At 49.5% G+C, this 20,802-nt stretch overlaps 1 protein-coding gene across 17 annotated transcripts in view; it reads left to right on the top strand.

Moving 5' to 3' along the window:
* The window catches only part of ZMYND8 (zinc finger MYND-type containing 8), a 124,385-nt gene that overhangs the window by 18,817 nt on the left and 84,766 nt on the right, over positions 1 to 20,802 (top strand). For 16 of the 17 annotated variants that reach the window (XM_018057984.1, XM_018057986.1, XM_018057985.1 and 13 more), the window contains one exon: positions 20,478 to 20,626. In XM_018057984.1, the coding sequence (XP_017913473.1) occupies positions 20,478 to 20,626 (149 nt within the window). Of the gene's footprint in view, positions 1 to 12,253; positions 12,392 to 20,477; positions 20,627 to 20,802 lie in introns of those variants that run through there. The other variant, XM_018057970.1, reaches the window with a different exon arrangement.

The raw sequence follows: 20,802 nt of genomic DNA, 5'->3' as shown, positions 1-20,802 counted from the left end.
TGTGTCCAACTCTTTTGCAACCCAGTGGACTGTGGCCCGCAAGGCTCCTCTGTCCATGGGATTTCCCAGGCAGGAATACTGGAGTGCGTTGCCATTTCCTACTCCAGGGGATCTTCCCGACCCAGGGATCAGACCCTCATTTCCTGCATTGGCAGGTGGATTCTTTTACCACTGAGCTACCAGGGAAGCTTCGTTCAGTGAATCACCACAGTCTTGTTTGGAACATTTTCATCACCCCAGTAAAAACTCCCTGACCCTTTAGCAGTAACTCCCCATTCATCGCCCAGTTATCCCAGCCCCTGGTGACCACGAGCCTGCTTTCTTCCTCTCTGGATTTGCTTACCTGGATCATTTCGTATGGATGGACTCATTTAGTATGTGAACGTTCATGTCTGACTTCTTCCTTGTAGATTAATGTTCTTATGCTTAGTCAGTCATGTTGTAGCACACATCACTTAAAAAAAAATTATTTGCTTATTTTAAGGCTGTGCTGAGTCTTAGTTGTGGCAAGCAACTTTGTGGCACGTGAACTTCTTAGGTGCAGCATGTGGGACCTAGTTCCCTGACCCAGGGATTGTACCCCGGCCCCTTGTGTTGGGCACGTAGAGTCTCAGCCACTGAACCACCAGGGAAGTCCCCTCACACCACTCCTCGATTCCTTTTTATGTCTGAATAATGTTCCATCGCATTATTCCATTGTCACATTTTGTTTTATTTATCCATTTATCTGTTGATGGACTTGAGTTGTTTCTTTTTTTTTTTTTGGCTGTCATGAAGAACGGTGCCGTAAACATTCATGGGCGAGTTTTTATGTGGGTGTATGTTTTCATTTCTCTTGGATGTGGACCTCGGAGTGTGGTTATGGGGTCATAGGGTAGCTCTGTGTGTAGCCTTTTGAGGAATGTACAGATTTTTGAACACGCGCAGGTCTTTTCCACATTTCCTTTCTTGACCCTGCGTCTTTCCTATTAGTGTTTCTCCTTTTTCTGGCCTCTCCATAGCCAAATTTGGTAAAAGGAGCGTCAGTATTTAGGTCTTGGTTTCCTTACTTCCTGCTTGTTCTGCCAGCTCCGTGGTGGCATCCACCGAGACGCTGCCTGTTAGCAGTTCCCGCCGGGCTTCCTGTAGACTCCAGTGGGCGGTGTCAGCACTTCGTGCCCTGATCTAGCAGAGGCAGTGGACACTGCTGATCAGTCCCCTGGAACCTGCCTCTTCTTGTGCTTTTCCTCTAATTTCCCCGGCTCCTCCTCTTCTCCCCACCGCTAAGTGTTGGCGTCGCTGAGAGCTTGGTTCCTCATCTTGCCCAGCACGTTCTTTCCCTGGGTGATCTCGCCCACATCTGTGGCTTTATGACTCAGGAATATCTTACTTCCAGCCTAGATGTTTCTTGAGTTATGATGCAGAGGGCTAGCTGCCTACCTGACTGCCCGACCTATTGGTCCTGGGAGTCTCAAACTCAACCTGTCCCAAACTGATTTCACTGTCTGCCTTCCCTCCTGCTCCCCCAACAAAACACCTGCTTCTCCCCCATGGTGAATAAGCCAGGACTCTGCCAGTTGGCTATGCCAGGGATATGGGACTGAGCCTCGATTCTTGTTTCCTTTTGCCCTTTTTTTGTTGCTTTCTTACAATAATACATTGTACCTATCACTCTTCTTCAGGTTATCACCAGTGAACTATACTAGTCTCTTTTTTTGGCTTCACCCAGCAGCATGTGGGATCTTAGTTCCCTCAAGCTAGCACCTCATGCATTGGAAGTGGGGCGTCTTAGCCACTCTCTGGACCACCAGAAAAGTCCCTTTATTTTAACTGGGCTCCCATCTCTTAGCTGCCCTACCCTCCTGATCTTTCTAAAAGGAACCTCTCTTTCAGCTACCACCTTCTGCTTTGAAGTCTTAAGGGCTTGCTTCTTGGTATTAGGATGAAGAGCAAAATCCTGAAACCCTTGTGTGTGAGCCTTGCCTGCTTTTCCAGCCTCCTGCCTCTGTGTGCCCCTTTCTCTCTACTCCCACCACACTGATCTTTTCAGATCCTCCGAAGGAAGGTCCTCCGCTCTCTTTTCCCTCCTGACATCCTACCTCCCCTGGATGCTCAGGCTCCAGGTGGGGCTGGGTCCTGCCTCTTGTTTTTGTGTAGCTCACTTTCCCCAGTGCCCGTTATACCACCACTTGTTCCTGTTCCAGTTGGAGCACAATAAATATATCTCTTGAATGAATGAGCGTGACTTGACTTTGTCTACCAGGGGGATAGAACTCCTGGAGAAGGAAGTAAAAGCAGCCTTTCAGCTAGAGTGGATGGCTTTGTTTCCAGCATCTTCCGCACCTGGAAATAATTACCTAAGCTCAAATTTCTTCTCTCTCTGAAATGATCGGTGGCTTGTCTGTCTCACCGCCCCCCCCCCCCCGCCCCAGGGATACGGGGCTTTTTGAAATGGCCCCCTTCCCTTTGATTTCTTTCCTTCCCCAGGTATTAAGCCCCTTTTCCAAACACAAGTGCGATTGTCTTGCTTGCCTGCTTTGGGTTGCTGGTGGCTCCTGAAGATGACCCCAGCCCTGAGTTGAGATTCAAGGCCCTACTCCATCTGTGCTTTCTGGGGCTCTGGTCAGTGTCCCTGCAGAACCTGCCCCTTCTATTCAGCCTGTCCGACCTGAGTGCCTACCGGCTCCCTCCTGCTCCTCGCCGGGTCATAGGTTTGCCCATCCTTCCAGGCTGCTCTCCCCGAGGACCTGTCTTCTCCATGTCCTCAGGGACCCAGGCTCCCCTCTTGTGGAACCTTCCCTGGGGAAATTCCCTAGCAGTCTGTCAAGTGGTTAGGACTTCATGGTTTCACTGCCCGAGGGTACAAGTTCTATCCCAGGTCAGGGAACTAAGATCCTGCAAGCTGCAAGCATGGTGAAGAAAAAAGAAATCACCCCAGAAAGTCCCCTAAATTGGCCAGGAAAAGGAAAAAGTTGGTAATCTGCTCTGATCAGACAGTCTCACACATCCTGAAGGTGTGAAAAATTTCCAACCTAGGCTGAAGGTGGCAAGTCCACAAACATTTCTAGCCCCCCGAATCATTTTGCTCTGAAGGCTACTACCAGATTCTTCCCTTAGGCACAGGTGGAGGATTCTGAAGGGGCCTGCTTGCCTGCTGAACTTCCTCCCTTGTCTGTTGTCTATTGAGCTTCTAAATCGAGGCTTGTCTGATTAGGTAGCTACTCTGTGACTGTTTCAGTTTATATTAATTGAAATAAAAATTCCTTTTTCAGTTGGACTAGTCACATTGCAAGTGCCCAATAACCACACGTGGCTAGAGGCTGTCCAGATATGTAGACAGCACAGATACGGAATGTTGCCATCATCATAGAAAGTTCTGTTGGACGGCACTACATTACAACTCTCAATACATTAACACGTCGTGCTGGACGTAGTAGGTGGAAACACCTAGCTACCGATTGGCTCAGCATAGAACATGCTCAAAAAATAATTCTGTCGGTGTCTTAAATTTCACTTGATTAGATTCTCCTGGGCTTGTTTTTTTTTTTTTTAAAAAGATCTGCAAAGAAAGAACACAGCTATCTTCCCATCTTCTCAATTGGTATTTGTTATCCAGGCCCCTCTGAACTGCCTTTCTGCCATGTTCTTTGGCATCTTGGTGCGCAGGCTGGGGGAAAAAGAATCCAGGAGGTGCTGGGCCGCCCTCTCCCCAGCCTTCAGCCTCTGTTGTTGCATTCTTTTCCCTTTGTGTCTCCTCCTGAACTGATAACAGGGACCAGGTCTTCTTATCTCTTTAAGGTGGGGCTAGCGATTTCTAGTCCTGGCCTCCCTCTTGGCTCAGTTCAGTTAGTTCAGTTGCTCAGTCGTGTCCTACTCTTTGCAACCCCATGAATAGCAGCACGCCAGGCCTCCCTGTCCATCACCAACTCCCGGATTTCACCCAGACTCACGTCCATCGAGTGATCGATGCCATCCAGCCATCTCATCCTCGGTCGTCCCCTTCTCCTCCTGCCCCCAATCCCTCCCAGCATCAGAGTCTTTTCCAATGAGTCAAATCTTCTTATGAGGTGGCCAAAGTACTGGAGTTTCAGCTTTAGCATCATTCCTTCCAAAGAAATTCCAGGGTTGATCTTCAGAATGGACTGGTTGGATCTCCTTGCAGTCCAAGGGACTCTCAAGAGTCTTCTCCAACACCACAGTTCAAAAGCATCAATTCTTTGGCGCTCAGCCTTCTTCACAGTCCAACTCTCACATCCATACATGACCACTGGAAAAACCATAACCTTGACTAGACGGACCTTAGTCGGCAAAGTGATGTCTCTGCTTTTGAATATACTATCTAGGTTGGTCATAGCTTTTCTTCCAAGGAGTAAGCGTCTTTTAATTTCATGGCTGCAGTCATCATCTGCAGTGATTTGGGAGCCCCCGAAAATAAAGTCTGACACTGTTTCCACTGTTTCCCCATCTATTTCCCATGAAGTGAATGGACCAGATGCCATGATCTTCGTTTTCTGAATGTTGAGCTTTAAGCCAACTTTTTCACTCTCCTCTTTCACTTTCATCAAGAGGCTTTTTAGCTCCTCTTCACTTTCTGCCATAATGGTGGTGTCATCTGAATATCTGAGGTTATTGATATTTCTCCCGGCAGTCTTGATTCCAGCTTGTGTTTCTTCCAGTCCAGCATTTCTCATGATGTACTCTGCATAGAAGTTAAATAAGCAGGGTGACAATATACAGCCTTGACGCACTCCTTTTCCTATTTGGAAGCAGTCTGTTGTTCCATGTCCAGTTCTAACTGTTGCTTCCTGACCTGCATACAAATTTCTCAAGAGGCAGGTTAGGTGGTCTGGTATTCCCATCTCTTTCAGAACTTTCCACAGTTTATTGTGATCCACACAGTCAAAGGCTTTGGCATAGTCAGGTAAAGAATCTGCCTGCAATGCAGGAGACCTGGGTTCAATTCCTGGGTCGGGAAGATCCCCTGGAGAAGGAAATGGCAACCCACTCCAGTATTCTTGCCTGGAGAATCCCACAGACAGACGAGCCTGGCAGGCTACAGTCCATGGGGTTGCAAGAGTTGGACACGACTTAGTGACTAAACCAGTGATTTGTAGTAGCTGCTCAATAAATGCTTTTTGAATGAAGACTCTCTTCCAAGAAATAGAAACTACGTAAGGGAATAAAATGGTTGATTGGATTTTCTTTGCTTTTTTAAAGAAAGTAATTTTTATTTATTTACTTTTGGCTGTGCTGGGCCTTCGTTGCTCGCAGGCTTCTCTCTGGTTGCAGAGAGTAGGGGCTACTCTCTCGCTGTGGAGTGCTGGCTTTTCTTGTTGCGAAGCATGGGCTCAAAGACGCACAGACTTCAGTAGTTGCGGCTCCCAGGCTGTACAACACAGACTTAATAGTTGTGCATGGGCTTAGCTGCTCCGTGGCCTGTGGGATTCTCCGAGAGCAGGGACTGAACCCGTGTCTCCCACACTGGCAGGCGGATTCTTTACCACTGAACTACCAGGGAAGCCCTGGATTTTCTCTTTTCTTTTTTAATCTTTTTTTTGAGTGCACCTTGCAGCATGTGGGATATTAATTCCCAGATCAGGGATGAACCCGCACCCACTGTAGCGGAGGCGTGGAGTCTTAACCACTGTACTTCCAGGCAAGTCCCTGGATTTTCTTTTCAAATGGTAAAGTCAGTTCCTCTCCTGGCAACAAGCTGAAGTATATAGAGAAAAAGCTCAGAAATCCTCTGCCCGGTAACTTAGTTGACAGTTTGATGTGTTTTCATCTGTCCTTTGTCTTCCTGTTAGAAAAATAAAAACAAAGGTTTACCATGTTGGGCTTGCGTTGTCTCGATCTTGGCCATTTTAGCAAAGCATCCTTTATCTCTTATCCTACTATTTACCTGCTTTGCCCTTCTCTGCTCTACTCTGCCTTGAAGGGATTTTCAAGGTTACGATTAATTATCTTGACAGTTAAGAATGATGGAAACCTTGGCAAATGGGGAATTTCATGTTCCATCCTAAGGGTAGGGGAAGCAGCCTGGAGGATCGTACCATGTGGAAACGGGGACTTTTTGTGGCTGGATCTTAATTTTCTTTTTTTAAAGAGGAGCTAGTAATCTGGATTTCTTGATCAGTTTTTCCCAGTTTTTAAATACCAACAACTAAAGAATCACACAGCTGTGAGGAGTGGACTGGATGCAGTCTGGAATCCTTCCATGGGGCCATCTCCCGCCCAGGCAGGGCCGTCAGTTTCCTTAGATGATTTCCTGGCCATTGCTTCTCTTCTGGATCACTGGCTCATCTCATCAGCTGTCACTTGGGCCCTGTGCCTAGTAAGACTGACCTGGTTTTGCCCTTCACCTTCTTAACCAGCCTCTAGTAACCGCCCATACCCACACAGGAACACGGGGACCATCTTTCAAACCAGGCTGCTATTTCTTGGGTTGAGACTAGACATATAGTAGTAGTTGATGAGAGTTACTTGACAAATATCTTTCCAATCGAGACTCCCCTCAAGCTGGGTGAAAATGCTTTTATCTGAGAAGCCCCGGGGAACAGAGATGGAGACAAGAGGGCAGATTTAATTTCTCTTGTCGCACGCCTGTTGAGTGGGATGGAGGGAAGACAAACTTGAGAAGCCATTTTTCACTCTCCCCTTTCTGAGGCCGAGCCCATCTTGCTGGCTTCCCATGGAAGAGTGCCCATGCGATGGGCCCCTTTTTTCGTCTTGGAGGGCCGCGCTGGACAGTCCAGGCAAGCCTTCAGGGGGGCGTGGAAAAGAGAACCTCCGTGGCCTTAAAAAGGTCTGATAAGAAAAAGGGCCAAGAATCTGGGTTAAGCGGTGTGGTGAAATGGTCATCACAGTGGGGAGTCTCCCAGTTGGGAGTTTGTTTTCCCCGGAGAAAGTCATTCTCCTTATCTAACACTAAATCTTTCTGAAACAATAGCTCTCCCCAAGAAGAATGGAGGGAGTTAGGAAATGGTGGCCAGAGAAAACTCTTCTGAATTTTCTGCCTTTGGTTTCTCTGTAATTGCATTTAGCTGCTAGGCCCCATCACGTTCAAGATATAAATCCTCACTTAATCTCCTCCTTTGGGGAAAATGGGCTCTTTAGACCAGAGGTGAGAATAGCCGAGTACCTGTTGAAAAGGGAATTTCCTCCTTCAGTTTCTTTCAGACCCTGGAATGGCCAGGCTCCCTTTTGTGTAATCCTCCCTGCCCACTTCACCAAGACCCTCTGGCCATTTTGGTCTCCCGGGACATATGCTTAGACCTGGGAAGAAAAACTGGAGTTTGCTGTGATCACACTTCATTTAGCTGGTCCAGGGTGTTTGGGGACTGCCTCTGAGCCACACTGGGTGTCAGGCACTGAGCTACAGGAAAGAAATACAGAAAAACTAAGATTGAGTTCGCATTCTGGAGGAGACACAATAAGCTAGCGAATCAGTAAAAAAGAGAATGTTTCGATAATTTCCAGCTAGAGATGACTTCAATGAAGGGGCGGGGTGTGGGGGGCGGAAACCACTTTAAGATGGTAGAATCAGCGACGGAGACTGGGTTGGTAAGGGAAGGCTTCTCTGGGGAGGTGACTGTTGAAGCCAAAAGTAGAAGTTGCCCACTATGGGAAGATTGGGCATAGAAGGTGCCAGCTGGAAGAATCAGCCAGCACAAATGAGATTGGCTCCTTTGGGGCTGTTTGTGGTTAAAAGTGAAAGTTGCTCAGTCATGTCCGACTCTTTGCGACCCTCCAGGCCAGAATTCTGGAGTGGGGGTAGCCTTTTCCTCCTCCAGGGGATCTTCCCAACCCAGGGAACACAGGTCTCCTGCAATTGCAGGTGGATTCTTTGGGGATGAGCCACAAAAGAAGCTGTTTGTGGTTAGGGTTGAGTAAAAGAAAGGTGGATAAAAGATGGGCATGGCCAGATCCCTGCGGGCATGGTGGGCGCCTGTAGTAAGCCCCTTGGCAGAGGGTTTTAAGTAGGGGACGGCTTATTTCCTTTAGGTTTGAAGAAGGCTGCTGGCAAGGGCAAGTGAATAGTCCCAGGGCTGGGATCAAGATGGTGGCCACTGTGAAGGGTGGGCCAAAGGGGAACAGGCAGGAGGAGGGTGGGCAGGGGAGGAACAGCTCTCTGCAGAGCACTTGCTGCGTGCCAGACACCACGTAGGCACTTCATGCCTCCATCCTGACCCTGCCAGGTCTGGCATTCTTCATGCATGTTGTGGATTACTAGGATTTTGAGGCCAGTGCTCTCCCAGGCTTCCTGAGTCTCACTTGAGTAGGGAGGAGAGGGCGTTAGGAGGCCTCCTAGGGTGGAAGGTCACAGCGGGGCTGGGTCTGTGGGCCACCAACCTGGTGCTTCTTCTTTGATCTGGGAGGAAATCCTGAGCCCTGAGGGGATTTGAAGCTGGCTTGGTTGAACTTGTGCCAGCCTGGGAGGACTTACTATGAAAGTCTGGTATTTCCCATCAGTGAACCTTTTCAGGAACAGGCTGGGAAGGGCTCATTGGGGGGCAAATCAAGGTGAAGAGGCAAAATGATTTGGGGAAACTGGTTTGAGATTTCTGGGTTCGTGTCTTTGCCCTGGCCCGAGGTTACCTACCAGTAATAACTGGTGGTGGTTTGAACTGTTCACTGTGCTCACAGTACCTCTTTTATTCCTAACAGTCCTTGAAGGAAGAGTCTTTAACAGTTAACAGCTGGGTTGACTAGGCACAGAGGGTAAGTCACTTGCCGAAGGGCTTGGTGGCAGGGTTCGGATTTAGAACTGGTGGTATGGCTCCAAAGTCCACGTGCTGAACAACAGTGTTGTGTTGACGTTGGCTGGCACCAAATATGCACTTGAGTGTGAAAGTCGCTCAGGCGTGTCTGACTCTTTGTGATCCCGTGGACTATACAGTCCATGGAATTCTCCAGGCCAGAATACTGGAGTGGGTAACCATTCCCTTCTCCAGGGGATCTTTCTGACCCAGAAATTGAACTGGGGTCTCCTGCATTGCAGGCGGATTCTTTTACCAGCTGAGCTACCAGGGAAGCCCCCCTGGTAAACATGCCTGTAGTGATGGAGAATTACAAGGTGGCACCCTGGACCTCAGGACAGTCAGCTGACTGATTTGGGGGAGGGGGTGTTGTCTTTGGAGTGGGACCCAGCTATGATGGAGCCCCAGCCTGCTGCTTTGGCCACCAGGTGATTTCACCTCTCACCGATGAAATGGGTACAGAAACATCATCGTTGGACTTTCCTGGTGGTCCGTTGGTTTAAGATTCTGTGCTTTAACTGCAGGGCACAGGTTTGATCCCTGGTCGGGGAAGTTCCAAATTCCGTGTGATACGGCCAGGAACCAAAGCAGAAAACCCAAACAAAAACCATCCTTACCTCATGTGATTTGGGGGAGGATTTGTAAAGTAGCTTCTTAATAAATATCAGCTGTGACTCACACAAGCCAAGTTTGAGAAAGAAAAGTGCAGAGATCTTTCCTGGTTATACTCTCTCCCCAGTGTGTTATTCACAAATTCCTGGGATTTGTCCTGCTCAGCTTTTGGTCCATCTGTAATCAGTTTCCCATTCAGTATTTCTAGGTGGAATATATTCTGTATCCATTATTTACTAGTCACTTCCTCATGGGCTTGCTTTTCTCGGGGCCTCAGTTTCCTTATCAGTAAAACTGGGGGAGCCTCCGGCCCCACTGCCTCGTAGAGCTGCAGTGGGGAGGCAGTCCGTTCGCACTTGTGTCCAGAACAGGTGACACGTGGTCCACGGATGGGAGCTGTTCGTACTGCTTTTCTCTGGCCGTCCTCCCAGCGGGGCAGGGCCCTTCCCTGGGTGGTTTCTCAGGGAGCCCAGATGTCTAGGAGTTTCTCAGTGACTATTTGTTGACTGACTGATCCCATTGTTTTCTTCTCTTTGAAATCTGAAGTCAGGGCCGCCAGGTGAAACATAAGGCATCGTTTTCCTTCTTAATGGCTGCAGAAACCTTCGTGGGTGGTGTATTGACACAAAGTTAGACCTGCCTGGCAGCTCCCTGGAAGTCTCTTTACCGCCAGGGTTTTTCTCATCATCGGGTGCTTTTGACATGTCCTGTCCCTGATCATTCACTGGGATGGGAGTTGACCTGAGCACGGTGGGGTGTTGAGCAGCACCGCTGGACTCAAGAGTCCAGGTAGCAGCCCCCCTCTCTTTGCCTGGTTTTGACAGCCAGAAATGTCTCCAGACATTGCCAAGTGTCCCCTGAGGGGAACAGGCTGAGAACCAGTTTTTCACTGTTTCAGACACCTGAGCCCCTTAAGAGCAGCTCCTCATTAATGCCAGGGTAGGGAGAGGGTGGTGGGGGTGTGGGAGATGTTCTGAATTCCTCTTGTGTGCAGGGGTTGGGGTGGGGTGCAGACGTGGTCCCTGGCATGTACTGGGAGCCCCATAAATCTTGTCGTTATCATCCATTTCTTCCCATGGACATTTAAAAATACCTTAAATAGTTAAATACGTGACTGGGCTCAGAAAGCATTCAAAGAGGAGTTCCGTGTTGGCTGATTTTCCTGGGTGTTCCTCCAGGCCTTTGCAAACCCAGAGCCCACGCAGCTCCTATTTCTTTCACCCAGGTTCTATTTCTGGCCTTTTTTCATTTGGATTTTGCCCCACACCAGTGCATAAAGACGTGCTTCCTTCCCTGTTTCATTTTACGACAGCACGTCAGGCCCCTATGGATGACATTGGAGTTACTGCCCATCTTTGACTTTCCTCTTAAGGCGTGTTGTAGTGGCTTTGCTAATCCATGCTTCTGTACACGCTTAAGCCTGGGGGCCTCCATATCCAGGTGATCTTAGGGAGTCCTTTTGACCGGGGTAATTTGCGTGACATTCTGGGCCTAACATCTTTGCTTCCTCCAAAAAAAAAGAAAAAAGGCAATGAGGTGACTAGAGGGCCTGTCCCTTCTTCTCTGGTGTCTTCTAGAGAATTTTCTTTGTCTTCATTAAGGGGACTTACCGAGAAGCCAGACCCCGCCCAGGGTGGGTGGGGAACGTTGCCTGGTTACCACCGGGGGCAGCACCTCTCCCTTCATGTGCCGACCCTCTTCCCTGTGGCCTCTATCATCCGCCCATTCTTCTCCAGCCCACTTTGCTACTTCAGCTGGCGGCTAGCAGTCTTTTTGTTTCGGAACTGGCCTTCTGATGCTGCAATTCCTCATTGCTGTTTGAAAGCCACCCACCAGTGCCTGAGCTTTCCAGAACCTGAGCCGAGTCCCTGCCGCCTGGATAAATAATGCACATGGGCTTGGGGCGCTGGGACCAGCTCCTCCTGCGACCTTGCTCCTCTGCCAGCTGCGCTGTAAAGGCCGAGGGCAACTGGTTCCTCCACATTTTCTTTGTGGCAGTCTGGCGGGTCTTTAAAGTCCTCGTCTGTGTACACACGTTGGATTGCCAGCCTTCTGGGCCTAGACCTGCTGAGGGGGGTGGGTGGGGCACAGTGAGTGGTTTTTTTCTTAGGGAGTTGGGCCCTGCCTTCCCTCCGCTCGGTAAAGCCTGAAAGAGCTTGGCATTCTGGAACCAGGAAATTCCTGTTGAGATGTTGTCGTTTTTTCCAGAGGCTTCATCCCATCTGGGGTTGGGGGAGGGAGGACGGGGGAAGGAGAAAGGGCTACTTGGTTGCCATTGCCTCTAGATGTTGAAGGCTAAACCTTTGTAAATCAGCCTCTTCTCCTTCCCTTGGTGGAAGCCATCTCTCCTCCGGCCGGGAGAGTTTGGAAGTTCATCTTTTACATGTGAATGTGCCCATTAATCATCACTTCTGCATTATTGGGGGAGAGAGAGAGAGGAGAGAGGAGAGAGGAGAGAGGGAGGTGGAAAGGGGAGGAGGGTTGGGGGAGAGGGAGACTGAGTCTGCAGTGGGAAGATGGTTTTCTCATTTCTGGGAGAGGCGCATCAGAACTAAATTGGAAACAATTATTGAAAAAAAAAACACCTTCAAAATGCAAGCCACCCCAACTTTCATTCCCCACCCCCACCCCCACCCCCACCCCCGCTTCTGATATTCTCAGTCGGGCCAAGTAGAACCATGCAATTTGTTGTGTTTATTCACATCAGCGAAATAAATGGCTCTCTGGTGCTGGCACTGAAGATTTTCAGCTCAGCCGAGCCGCTGTCTGCCAAGGGTGATAAATGAGAGGCTGCAAGCCTGGGGGACACGGAGGCCTGTCGTGGGCCTCGGGCTGCCTGATTGCAGGGAGGCGAGGCTGTCCCGGCCCCGCCGGCCGGCCTGGGAAGCGGTGACTCTTAGCCTGCCGGCTCTGCCGCTTCCTCCTCCCCCTGGGAGAGGCCGCTGAGCATCCGGAAGCAGGAATGTGTGCCGTGTGTGAGCCTCTGTTCTCTTTTAAAGAGAGGCTAGGCCCTCCGAACGGCAGAGCTTTCTCAATGGCAGGTAAGTGCCCCGTTGGCAGGGTTACCTGCCCCTCGCTCGCTTGGATCTCAGAGGTACCCAGATTCTGGTCCAGTGACGTGTCCCCCAAGTTGAGAACGACCCGTTTCCTCATCTGCATTCCAGCCCTTCTTTCCCTGATCTGGAAGTTCACAGTCACATGCGGGAGACCTTTAAAGGAGCCCGGCTTAGGCCAGGGCGGCCTTTCTCTGGGAGGCCCAGGTCGCGGCCGCGTCTTCCAGCTTTGGTGGGTCCCCGGTCCGAAGACTGTTCACCTGAGCGTTCCGGTCACTCACGTGTTCCTCGTGGCCGGGACCTGGGCCCCTCCCCGCCCCCACGCTTCGCTCTAGATTCCTCTCCTTTTTGCTCCGGGCTTGGAGGAAATTCCGGGCTTTTGTTTCATTATGATGTAATGACTGGCTGGAGAGGGCCGGAAGGATTCCTGGGGAGGGAGGTCTGTTAGGGTACCTGCTCTGCGTCTTTGGGAAAGGCTCGGAAAGGATGAGCCATGCTGGGCTCTGCTGCTCCCGGGAAAGAGCGGCGTGTGGTCACGCTGGAAGGAGGCCGTGCTGAAGGCTGGCAGCTATGGCGCCTGCTTTCGTGCTTGAGCCTCCGCAGGCCTCCGGTCTGCCCCTGCCCCTGCCTTCTCGGTGGCAGGCGGAAACCTGGTCTCTGCATGATCTGATGGACGTGAAGACATCACGTCCTGGGGTCCTTCTCATCTCCACTTCATATAGGCTGGTATTTCCGTAACAGAATTTGTGGCCTTGATTTAACACGCTTTCTCGAAGAAATCGACTCTGTTTTTGGAGAAGGATGGAGGAGGAGGAAGATGGGGAAGAAGGGGGATGTGTGTTGCTTTTTAAAAGAACTAGCTACTGTTTATCCAGTACTTCCTCTCTGTCTGACCAAGAGCATCTCATGAATTAACTCTGTTTAATCTGTGGATTACTCCGTGGGGTACTGCCATCTCCATCGGCCGGAAGGAAGCGTGGCGGCACAGAGAGGTTAAGGAACTTGCTTAGAGCCACACTGCACTCCCGCGTGTCCGGACTGCCCTGTGTCCTGTGCCGCCCGGCCTGACTTCAGTGTAGGGGGACCAGGTTGTCCACGTTTGCCTGAGACTGTCCATCTCCAGCCAGCTGATGGTGGGTCAACCCACCTCTGTGGCCTTCGGTGCTGGTCTGGGCCTGTTTCATTCAGCCGCTCCCTGGCCACCTCGCCATTGACAACACCAGGGAAATTTAACACCCATAAAAACACACTGCTGGGCTGGTCCTCCCCAGGAAGCGCCCTGCCTTCAGCTGGGGCCCCTTCCCTCTCTGGAGGAGACAATTCCCTGTAATTGGTGTGTCATTTCCTGGACTCTGGAGAAGGGTGGCGGGGGTGGGGGGGTGGGGGGTTGTGTGACTCAGGTGCCGGATGTGGGTGGGGGCAGGGGTGCCTGGATGGATGGACACTGGGGAGGAGTGTTGGGGGAAGGGAGATGGCTGTGGCGCGCCACTCCCCACCAGCCTGTTTTGTGATGCCAGCCAGGCTGTGGTGCCACCTGTGAGGGTTGGGAGGCGGGATGTGCTTCAGTATCATGCATTGTTGCAAGTGACACGGTCACAATTTTCCATCTTCCTCCTGGTTCCTGGAGCACCCCAACCCCCGCATTCTGCGTGATTGGAGCCAAAGGAGTGTGTGCTGTTGAACACAAAGACCCTGAATTAGGAAGCCTTCGGGCAACAGAGCTGAGGCAAGCCTCTCCCTGGGGTGAGGCCCAACCCGTGGGCCTTGAAGTTCTGCTGCCTGGGCTTGAATCCCAGCCTGGCCACTTGTGTGCTCTTGGGCCAGTGACTTGGAGGGAAGGACACGAGAGGCATTTTGAACAGGGCTTGGTGCATTGCAATACAAGCGCAGCTTAGCTGTTAACTACCTGCGGCTGCGTTATCTGGGAGGAGGGCATCCCTTGTGTCAGGGACATCTGGGAAGGGCTGAGTGGGATTATTTCCGGCCTTTCACAAGACACGGGTTCGGGGAGGATGGCATTACATGCCTGGCTCCTAATACCCAGGAGACTTGCCATATTATTAAGATTTCAGTGAAATGTCACAGGAGGGGAAATTCTTCTGCTTCCTGCTCCATGCCAAGCTGTTTTCCTGAGTCACAGCTCCTGGCCTTTTCTTCTCTGCTCTGCTCTCTTGCCCATGTTAACTCCTTCAGAACCAGCCTGACTTTGGGGGAGTGGGCGTGGGCTAGCCCCGTAGCATCCCAGGTCCTGCCACTTTGCCAGGAAGGTCTCTCAGATCAAGGGTGAACCATTTCCCTGAGGATTCGGTGCACAGTAGCTGTGTGTCATCATCATTCCAGATTTATACATGAAATGCATTTAGAAATGTGTCCCTGTCAGAATTAAATCATCAAAAAGGGAAAAGAAAAAAAACCAAAAAACTTTGACTCAGCTTTCTGGAAAAGGTCTTCAAGGCAGCTTTGTTACCATGACTACAGCAAGGTTCCCACCCACATTCTATCACCAGCAGAGGCCTAGCCTCCACTGGAGTGGGTAGGCTGTTAGTCAGAATGCTGCCGGCCTGCTGTCTCGTATCTCAGAAGGACACTGAATCCAGCTGGCATTTCTCAGTTTTTCTCCCTAAGAGGCTTCACTGAGAGCCTCTGCTGTTGACAGCTGTGTCTGTTGTTTGGATTCTATTAAATTTCTTGTATCCCCTTGGATACAGCCACTGAACTCACCTTAACTCTGGAGTGAGTTGCTGTATGTGTAACCGGGAACAAAACTGGGGATTTCCTTCTCTTTTGCTCAGACTAGAAGGTTGAGGATCCTCTTAGGTGTGGGCAGCCTTGGGTCAGACCCTCTCCTCTCACTGAGTTAGAGCCTCCTGTCCTTTTATTTCCTGGTGGCCTTGGGGAAAACTGTTTCCTCCACTTTCAGTGGCTTATGAGTATATTCATTTCTAGCGAATCCTGCCCACTCCCCCATCCTGCTCTTTCATGTATAATTAAAGAATTTCAAAGTTAAAAGACTTTAGGATCCTCTGGTCCTGTAGCTTTTTGATCTTTAGAGTTGATTCACCTTTAAAAAGGTGAAATAGGCTCAGGCCCCCTTTCTCAGGAAGTTGCATCCACGTATAGAACTGTGGCAGGTAGCTTATGGGGCCTTGAGGCACTTTCAGGGACTCCAGGTAAGAACTGGTCTGGTCCCTTTCCTTACCTTTCCTCCCATTTTACAGATGTGTCCCCGAGGCCCTGAGAAGGAGGGAAAGTTGTTTAGCTGTTTCAATTCTTTCTCCTTGCCTCATTCTTGGCTTCTGTTTCCTGGGGTCCTGAACCAACCTTCTAGATGGCGATGAGGAAGGAAAGGCGATACCTGAGACTCAAGAACTCAGACTCTGTCTCCCAAACACACATGTGAGAGCATCTCAAATTAGCGTGCACCCAAATCCTCCAGAAGCCTGCTTAAACCCCAGATTGCTGGGCCCTGCTCCAGTTTCTGATTCTGTAGATCTGACATGGAGCCTGAGAACATGCATTTCCGGCAGATTCACAGGTGATGCTGCAGCTAGTGTGGGGACAACACTTGGATGGGGACCCATCATCCTGGGAGATCTCAGCCACAGGCGGATGATTATATGGCCCGGGGAGGAGCTGGAGCCATTTCTGGCCCCGGAGGTTGACCAGGTGTGGGCTGGGCTGTGCTCTGTGGGTTTCATCCACTGTGCCTCATACTCTAGCTCTGAGGTGCCCCAGAAGGGAGGTACCACTTCTGGGAGGGTTCAGGAAGCATTTGGGATGCTTTTGGTTTTCACAGTGTTTGGGACCATCAATGGCAGCAGGTGTGAGGGGGGTGGGCTTGTCCTTGCAATGAGGAGGGGGCCATCCTTTCCAAAATCCACTAGTACTCCATCGAGAAACATCGATACACTAAACTTGACTCTTAAAGAACATGTGTTGAATCTACTCTTATTCACTTACACGTAGATTTTTTTTCCAATACATAGAATACTTGTCTTTTCATTTTGTGCTTCCCAGGTGGCTCAATGATAAAGAATCAGCCTGCCATTGCAGGCTACACAGGTTCAATCCCTGGGTCAGGAAGATCCCCTGGAGTAGGAAATGGCAACCCACTCCAATTTTCTTGCCTGGGAAATCCCATGGACAGAGGAGCCTGGCAGGCTGCAGTCCATGGGGGTCACAAAGAGTCAGACACAACTGAGTGAGCACGCACGCATTTTCATTTTACCAATTTTTAAGTGCATGGAAAAGTTTGCATTTGATTACAAATCACAGTATGTGGAATCATGAAAAACCAGGGCTTGAGTCCTGATTCTGTCCAGGTTGCTTCAGCTTCCTGCTTTTTGGTGAGTCCTTTATCAGTTCCTTTGTTTTTGAGGCAGAAAAGCAGTATGTGGATTTTCAGCTGGGTAGTGGTTGATGGCCCAACCCTGTTGTTCAAGAGTCTGTGGTTATTTGTTTTTTCCCCAGACATTTTCCTAGCTTTCCACTGGCCTGACTTTGCTCATGTGCTCTCCTCTTTCAAACTTTGTACGCTAACGAAACAATACATAGAGAAGCAAAACCTTGGCCCAGTAGCTTTCAGTTTTTGCCTGGCTCGGGTACCATTTCTTCTGGGACACGTCTCCTTTGAGCCCCCAAAATGATTTTGTTAAGCACCTGTCCTCTGATACATAAATGGAGTTATTTGGATTTATTAGATTCACACAGAACAAATTTCAAGCTCCGTCCTGGGGTCTGTAGGCCCACACAGATCAACCCTAAGTGTGTACATCTGGTCACATTTTTTATCCTGAGTCAGGCCTCTGTCATTTGCTCATTACTGGCTTTGGTTTGCGCCCACTGCTTTTTTTCAAAATGTAACACTGTACCTTCTAAATACTTCCTTTTTATTTTTCCTTATTTTGTTAAAGTAGTTCAGGAACATGGTAAAGTACAGTAGGATACACAGTGGCAAGAAGAAAGAAGTCCTGCGTCCACTCCTTGCAGATTCTCCTCCCCTGAGGCAACCTTTGGTCCCCATTAAGAACTTAGACTTTTGTGTTCAACTAGGAGTATTTTAGGCTTATGTAAATATGAATATATACGAAAACATCTTTTTCAGAAAGAAACAAAAAACCCAAACAAAATGGAGGGGGAAAAAAAAAACCCCGAAAAAAAACCAAGCTAACCCAAACCAACCCATCTTTTTTGGGCTGTGTCTTTTGGTCTACTATTGGTGCTAGACGTGCATTGCTTTTTTGTATATGGTGTTAGAGAATGTTCTAATTTTACTCTTCTTCATGTGGCTGTGAGTTTTCCCAGTACCGCTTATTGAAGAGACTGTCTTTTCTCCATTGTATATTCTTGCCTCCTTTGTCATAGATCGACCATAAGTGTGTGGGTTTATTTTGGGGCTCTCTGTCTTGTTCCATTGATCTACGTGTCTTGTTTTTATGCCAGTACCAAAGTGTTGTGATGAGTATAGCTTTGTATTAAATAATATAGTCTGAAGTCACAGAGTGTGATTCTTCCAGCTCCGTTCTTCTTTCTCAAGATTGTTTTGGCTATTCAGGGTCTTTGTGTTCCTATACAGATTTAAAAATGGTAATTTTTTTCGTTCTGTGGAGAATGTCCTTGGTATTTTCATGCTCTTTAACCTGACCCAGAAGCTTGGAGATAATCAGTTTGTCTCAAGGTGATGTGTTTTTCATGGCTGAATCCCACTATGTGTTCAGACCAACAGTTTACGGACACGGAAGCCCTTTCTAGTCTTAGCTATAACACCAAGTGCTGCAGCTGAATCATCTTGCGTATGCTTTGCTGCCCTGTGACCAGGCCTGTAGAATGTTTCTAGGAGTAGATTGTTAGGTCAGAGACCCTATGGAGAAGGTGCGCATTTTCACGTATGATGGTGATGTGGGGTGAGGATCCCTGTGGGAATGAGAGGAGGTTCTCTCCGGGGAAACTTGCCAATCCTAGGCTACATCTTTTTAGTGCACTTTCCGACTAACTAGCTGTTGTGTGCCTCTGAGCCATCCCTTTGGGCTCTCCAGGCTGCTGTTTTGATGTCTGTGGGGTGGCCCCTTGACTCTGAGGTCTCTTCTCCCTCAAGGTGCCTGTGGTTAGCATTTAATTTCCTCTCGGGGCTAGCCTCAGTGCAGCACTCCGAACATGTGTTCAGGATTTTCCTGCAGCCTGCCTGGTGAGCGGAGAGAACTCCCTGGTGTGGACTGGATTTTGCAAAAGTGGTCCATTGTCTGAAGCGTGCTGGAGGGTGCTACAGCTCTTGGACCCTGGTGATCTGCCCCAGCAGCTCTGGCCACCATCCCAGACACAGGCTGGTGACACACAGCAGAGCCCGCATGCTGGGACTTGCCCAAGAGTTAACCCTGGAGCTGGGGAACGTCATCAGGCCATCTTCGCAGATAGTCATCTTTCTGAACTCTGTATCCCGCTCTGCCACCTGTGCTCCTGGCACAGTCCTGTGCTCGTCTGGTGCCTGAACTTTTCATTCCTCAAGCATAGCAGGGGCTCCAGGCCGTTCCCTTATGGCCTCCGTCAGCTAGCGGGAGAGCCATCGGGCATGGAACGGATTCAGACCTTTGCAGGTGAAGATGGGATGGTTGTGTCAATGCTTGTGTTTAAATGAGGTATGGGGAGAAGAAAAACAGAAATGGATTGGCGAGGGTGGCATTGGTATTTTTCAGATGAGACGCGGGTGAGAATGCAGCTTTCTGTTGATCTCTGGAGGATAGTCACAAACACGTCTGCTGGTGATTGGGTCATGGGAGCTCCGAGGGGTGGGGTATATTTTTCTTTTACGTAGTTATACTTTGTTAATCTGATAAGCGTGAATAAATGTCTTCTACCACGAGTTATGTTTGCCTTCATTTTCTTAAAAGTATGTGGCCTTCTTTTCTTGGTCCGTCTCTTACGGTCTCCTGCTTTTGCATCAGCCTTGAGTGTGTGGCTGGTGGCTCAGATGGTAAAGCGTCTGCCTGCACTGTGGGAGAACTGGGTTCCATCCCTGGGTTGGGAAGATCCCCTGGAGAAGGAAATGGCAACCCACTCCAGTACTCTTGGCTGGAAAATCCCACGGAGGAACCTGTAGTCCATGGGGTTGCAAAGAGTCGGTCACAACTGAGCAGCTTCACTTTCTTTCTTTCTTTTCTCGGGTGTGTGACAGCTCCTGGCTGCTGGTTCATGGCTTGGTCAACAGGGACACGGTAGGGAAGGCTGGTGGTGGTTCTTGTTCAGTTGCTAAGTCACGTCCGACTGTTTGCTGCGACCCATGGACTGCAGCACATCCGGCTTCCCTGTCCTTCACTGTCTCCTAAATTCATGTCCATTGCGTCAGTGATGCCATCCAACCATCTCATCCTCTGCCGCCCCCTTCTCCTCTTGCCTTCAATCTTTCCCAGCATCAGAGTCTTTTCCAATGAGTCGGCTCTTTGCATCAGGTGGCCAAAGTATTGGAGCTTTAGCATCAGTCCTTCCAATGACTATTCAGGTTTGATTTCCTTTAGGATTGACTGGTTTGATCTCCTTGCAGTCCAAGAAACTCTCCAGAGGCTTCACCAACACTACAGTTCGAAAGCGTCAATTCTTTGGCGTTTAGTCTTCTTTATGGTCCAGCTCTCACAGTGGTACGTGACTACTGGAAAACCATAATTTGACTAGACGGACCTTTATCAACAAAGGGAATGGTGGGGATTTTGGCAAAATAGAGGGCATATTCCCTTCTAAAAAGTAGCTGGCAAGTGTTTAGCTCTATCTGGTTGTATAAGGCCTTGCAGGCTCTGATTTTTTTTTTTTTTTAATAGAAGCCCCAAATCTAGGGTATTATTTGAAGTTTCCCAATTTTTGTATTTTGGCCATAAATTACAAATTTCACAGAAATGTTTGTATGCAAAAGAAAGACTGTCTTACCTCTTTGAGACATGCAATGAAGACAGTGGGGTAGGTATATTCTAGGAGGATCAATAAGATAGCATTAAGTTTGGGGACAAAATGAGTGTGTCCTCCACACCCTGCTTCCCTGCGGGGCCTAGTCCTGACTGCATTAAAATATGCGATCCTGTGTGTCTTTCAGATCCTGGCTCCACAGAGAGAACAGCCCAGAAAAGAAAGTTCCCCAGCCCTCCTCATTCTTCCAATGGCCACTCGCCACAGGACACATCCACAAGTCCCATTAAAAAGAAAAAGAAACCCGGCTTACTGAACAATAACAATAAGGAGCAGGTAAGAGGCCACCGGGAATGGGGTCCACTCGCGTGGAAGGGGTGGGGAGGGGCTGCGAACAAAGGCTGATGTTTCTCCAACTGCCCGTGTGCTCGGCATTTAGGAAGCTGCCTTGCTCCGGCTGTCATTTGCCTAGGACGGAAAGGGGAGCGCAAAATGGGCCTGGGGAGAAACTC

This window comes from Capra hircus, chromosome 13 (assembly GCF_001704415.2).
Source record: "Capra hircus breed San Clemente chromosome 13, ASM170441v1, whole genome shotgun sequence".
Lineage (NCBI taxonomy): Eukaryota > Metazoa > Chordata > Mammalia > Artiodactyla > Bovidae > Capra > Capra hircus.
The sequence above is the reverse complement of the archived record's forward strand: the minus strand, read 5'-3'. Positions and strand labels throughout refer to the sequence as shown.